The 5,021-nt window shown below is 37.3% G+C and overlaps 1 protein-coding gene across 1 annotated transcript; it reads left to right on the top strand.

Moving 5' to 3' along the window:
- Positions 1-3,791: 3,791 nt before the first annotated feature.
- On the top strand, positions 3,792-4,732 carry LOC143391420 (olfactory receptor 52E8-like). Its single transcript, XM_076844123.1, is given in 2 exon segments — positions 3,792-3,960; positions 3,963-4,732. Coding segments are annotated over 2 exon segments (939 nt in total).
- Positions 4,733-5,021: the final 289 nt, after the last annotated feature.

Below are 5,021 nucleotides of genomic sequence, written 5' to 3'. Positions count from 1 at the left end.
CTAAAGGGAGAAACCTGATGAAGAAGGACTTGGGCCAATATATCTTGCATCAATTTAACTATTGCTTCTGACTCTGTAAACATATGCACACAGAGAATAAACAAGAGCCAAGGACTAGATTTCTTTTCCTGGTACCTCCACATGCCCTCTTTCCTTCTTCCCTCTCTAACCCCTTCCTCTACTCTATTAGTTTCCCTTCTTTTTTTCATAAGATTCCTCTCCCCCATTTTTTCTTTCTCTTCTTACTTTCTTCATATGAAAAAAAAACAAATATTTGACCCCTGACTTTCTAAGTCTGGCATATTTAACTTAGCATAATGTTCCGTTCCATCCACTTCCCAGCTAAAGTCATAATTTTATTCTTCTTTATGGTTGAATAAACTCCATTATGTGTATATATCACATTTTCTTTTTCTATTCATCTCCTGACAGTCATCTAAGCTGTGTGAATGTACTGCAATGAATCACATGCATAATATCTATTATTTTAATGCACTAAGTAAAATAACAATAGAAGGGAGACCAATGAAGCAGAACAAGTAGGTTTGGGAAGGAAAGACGGGAGGGAAAGGAAAGGTACTGGGGAATGAGATTGGTAAAATTATCTGCATGTGTCAATATGGCAAAATGAATCCCACTATTATGTGAAATTACAATGCACCAACAAAATAGTCAAGGACTGTTCCAAGAACTGTAGCAGGTATAACAAAGATGATCCGAGTCATGTTTTTAAGGAAATGAAAACAAATATTTAGCTCTGAGGAATAGACTGTTGTGAAATAGGACCCAGGGTTAGACAATAAGCATCTAAGAAAGAGGGAGAATTTGATTGCAAGGTAGCCATGAATCTGCAAGGTGAGTGAAGGTGAGAAATAAGGTGGCACTAGCTCTTCTCTTTATGCTATCAGTTCTAGAACATGTGGCTATGTGGATTTCTGGAAGCCAGGGGAATACAGTGGCCTCATAAGGTGATGCATTCACAAAATGGTAATAGACAACTGGGTAGAATTCCACATGGCACTCTAGAGTGAGTGGGTCAAATAACAGGCATGGGCCATGCTATATTTGAACTCAGGACAGATGGGAGAATATATAAATATATGTTGAAATAATAGATCAGTTATTCCACTCCTGGGTATTTCTCTTAAAGAATTAAAGTTGGGGCTGGGGATGTGGCTCAAGTGGTAGCGCACTAGTCTGGCATGCGTGCGGCCCGGGTTCGATCCTCAGCACCACATACAAACAAAGATGTTGTGTCCACCGATAACTAAAAAATAAATATTAAAAATTCTCTCTCTCTCTCCCTCTCTCTCTCTCTCTTCCTCTCTCTTTAAAAAAAATAATTAAAGTTGTCCATACTACAGTGACACATACATACCCATGTTTATAGCAGCATAATCCACAATAGCCAAACTATGGAACCAGACATCATTAGATGAGTGGATAAAGAAGATGTGATATACACACACACAATGGAGTTTTTATTCAACTGTAAAAATGAAATTATGTCATTTGCAGGAAAATGAATGGAATTTGAGAACATTATATTAAGCAAAATAATTCAAACTTAGAAGGTCAAGTGTCACATATTTTCTCTCATGTGGAAGATAAGAGAAGAAAATGGAAAAGAATGGTGGTGGGGATTTCAGAAAAATCCAAAGAAGATCTATACAGTAGAGGAAAGGGACGTGGAGGAGAGAGGAGTAGGTGGAAAGGGAAAATACTGGGGAATATATTGGTCAAATTACATTGTTATATTGTTTGCACCTATGAATATGTAACGATAAATTTCACCATTATGTACAACTATAATATTCCAACAAAACAGGGAGAAAAGTCAGTGTACATTTATAGTACAATTAAATGATCAGTTGCTTTGATAAATGTTTATAGACTTGGAAAGGATGTTGTTCCAGGGAAGATAGAAGGACTAATTTTTAAACTCTCCTGGAAAATCCTCATAGATAAGTATGACAAGTTAGTTTTCATGGGATTTAGTCACATTTTATTTTCTCGGTTTCAGCTCTAGGGAGCCCCTGAGAGTGACCAAAACACCAGAGAGTTGATTCTGGTCATCAGTCTAAGAAATCTCTGGATAAGATCATTGGGAGGCTGACAGATTCCGTTTTATGACCTGATGGGACACTGTGCTTCTTTTTTGCCCACTTTGTCCCACCTCTAAACTTAACAACCTCTGTGCATTTTTCTACTGTAGATCTTTCAGCATATTTTTAAAAATTTATACTACTACACAGTGGTGCTCCTTGAGGGTTTGTGACCGTTTTATTCAAATTGCTGGATCAATGCTGATACTCAGAGAGCTTCTGACATATTTGATGGAATAAATTATGAAAGATACTTCTCCATCCCCTACCTTGTGTATTCTCAACTAATGAAAACACAATAATTATAATCTTATCTCTTGTAGCTTCACATTATAAAATTGAGGACTTATCTTCCCGCCCCCAGCACTAGTAGCCCAAGTCCCTCCACACTACCCTACTTATGTGCTCTCTTTCTCTCTCTCTCTCTCTCTCTCTCTCTTTCTGTCTTTTACACACACACACACACACACACACACACACACACACCACTACTCCTAACAGATATTCCAAAAATTTCAGATTAAGTATCATTTTGGCTACTCTAGATAAACTTCAAATGGGCACTTTTAGCAAGGATTTATTCTGTAATAGATTTAAAGTTGGATGTACTGAAATTCATATTTTTGATAGGTGTTTTGACTTCCCCTAACATGTGTGTATTCTTAAATTAAATCAAATCTTTCTGTGCAATTGTACACATAACATTGAATCACTTGCACATTTTTAGGACAACTAGCTTTCCTCAGATAAGTTCACAGGAAAGAACATATTCCTTTCTTGCTTCAATTTTTAAATTTACTGTATGTGCAGAATATATTACAATACAGATATCTATAATGACATAAGAGCTGTGATAGAATCTATGCAGAAAACAACATGCAGGTTTCTACAGAGCTGTTTCTTCCTCATGAATAGAAGGCTGAGATAGATTTGGAAATGGTATAGTTCAAATATTTAGTCTCCCTTCCAACAGCTGGCCTTTATTTGGTCTGGCTCTTTATGATGTATTTCATACACTGACCAAATGGTAGATTTTTCTTTATTAAAATAACCTCTTAATTCATATTGCATTCTAATTGCAAAATACTCTTTGCCACGCATTTCTCTCTCCTTGTCTTTGTCTGTTTTCTAAATCTGGTGAGTAATATTTTTTCAAAAGCAAGTTATGATGAGAAAGGAATTATTTATTTTCTGAAACATAACATTGAAATTACCTGAAGTTCTGCCTCTTTGTAATCAATTTGTATGTTTCTGAAAATTTTAAGTGAGAACTTCCATGTGAGATAAGAAATAACAAGAGAATCAGCAAGCATATTAAACAAAAATATACCCATATAATACTGTGAGGTGCACAAACCTGACACTTAATATTCCCCATTAATTCAGATTACACTCCAGAGTGTTCAGGAGGTGTCCCTCTGCCCTCTCTTCTTTAATAGGTCTTTGTCATCAGATAGAGCAGCAGTGGAGTAAGGAAAATTCTATTACTTGTACCATATAATTTTCATGAGATATAAGCAGAGACTGAGAATTATTTTATTTATAAATATGAAAAAAGTAAGATTAAAATGTCATTTTGCATTTGACTAGGTATCTAGACAAAGCAAGAAGTGGAGCAAGAATCATAAATGGAAAATCAGCAATTATCGCTGGCATACACAAAAGTCTATTTAAGACAGAAAAAAAATGTCTATGCCTAATGACACTCAATTCCATCCTTCTTCATTCCTACTGGTGGGCATCCCAGGACTAGAAGATGTGCACATCTGGATTGGACTACCCTTTTTCTTTGTGTATCTTGTTGCACTCCTGGGGAATGCTGCTGTCTTATTTGTGATCCAGACCGAGCACAGTCTTCAGAGCCCATGTACTACTTCTTGGCCATGTTGGATTCTGTTGACTTCGGCTTGTCTACAGCCTCTATCCCTAAAATACTGGGCATCTTCTGGTTCAATCTTGGGGAAATATCTTTTGGAGGCTGCCTTTATCAGATGTTCTTCATCCACTTTTTCACTGTCATGGAGAGCATCCGGTTGGTGGCCATGGCCTTTGACCACTACATTGCCATTTGCAAACCCCTTAGATACACCATGATCCTCACCACCAAAATCATCAGCATCATTGCAGGCATTGCTATCTTGCGAAGCCTGTACATGGTGGTTCCACTGTTATTTCTCCTCCTGAGGCTGCCCTTCTGTGGGCACCATATCATCCCTCATACCTACTGTGAGCACATGGGTATTGCCCATGTGGTTTGTGCCAGCATCAAAGTCAACATTATGTTTGGTCTTAGCAGCATCTGTCTCTTATTATTGGATGCGTTTCTTATTATTCTCTCCTATGCAAGGATCCTCTGTGTTGTCTTCTGCCTGCCTTCCTGGGAGGCCCAGTTCAAAGCTCTCAATACCTGTGGCTCCCACATTGGTGTTATCTTATCCTTTTTTACACCAGCATTTTTCTCTTTCTTGACACATCGTTTTGGCCATAATATCCCCCAGTATATTCACATTTTCTTGGCCAACCTCTACGTGGTTGTTCCACCAGCCCTCAATCCTGTAATCTATGGGGTCAGAACCAAGCAGATTCGGGAACGAGTGATGAGGATTTTTCTCAAGATAGATCACTAGCCAATTGGAGGTTGGAGGGTTTGTTTTAGAATTTGTTTCCTCTATTATTCAAAGTAGAGTTATTTTATATATAATCCAGTAGAAAGGAAGAAGAGGGAGGAGAATGTTGTAATTTACCTTGTTATTTCACTGTGAATTGAAGCTTTTTCCTTTTAGAGTAATAGTGAGAATATTGGAATACACACCCACACACACACACACATATACATACATCTCAAAGAGAATGATATGGCTACTATACACACATATACTCATTACCAATATTATGTTTAATTTACCCAAGCATAGA

The sequence above is a fragment of the Callospermophilus lateralis genome, chromosome 2 (assembly GCF_048772815.1).
Source record: "Callospermophilus lateralis isolate mCalLat2 chromosome 2, mCalLat2.hap1, whole genome shotgun sequence".
NCBI lineage: Eukaryota > Metazoa > Chordata > Mammalia > Rodentia > Sciuridae > Callospermophilus > Callospermophilus lateralis.
The sequence above is the reverse complement of the archived record's forward strand: the minus strand, read 5'-3'. Positions and strand labels throughout refer to the sequence as shown.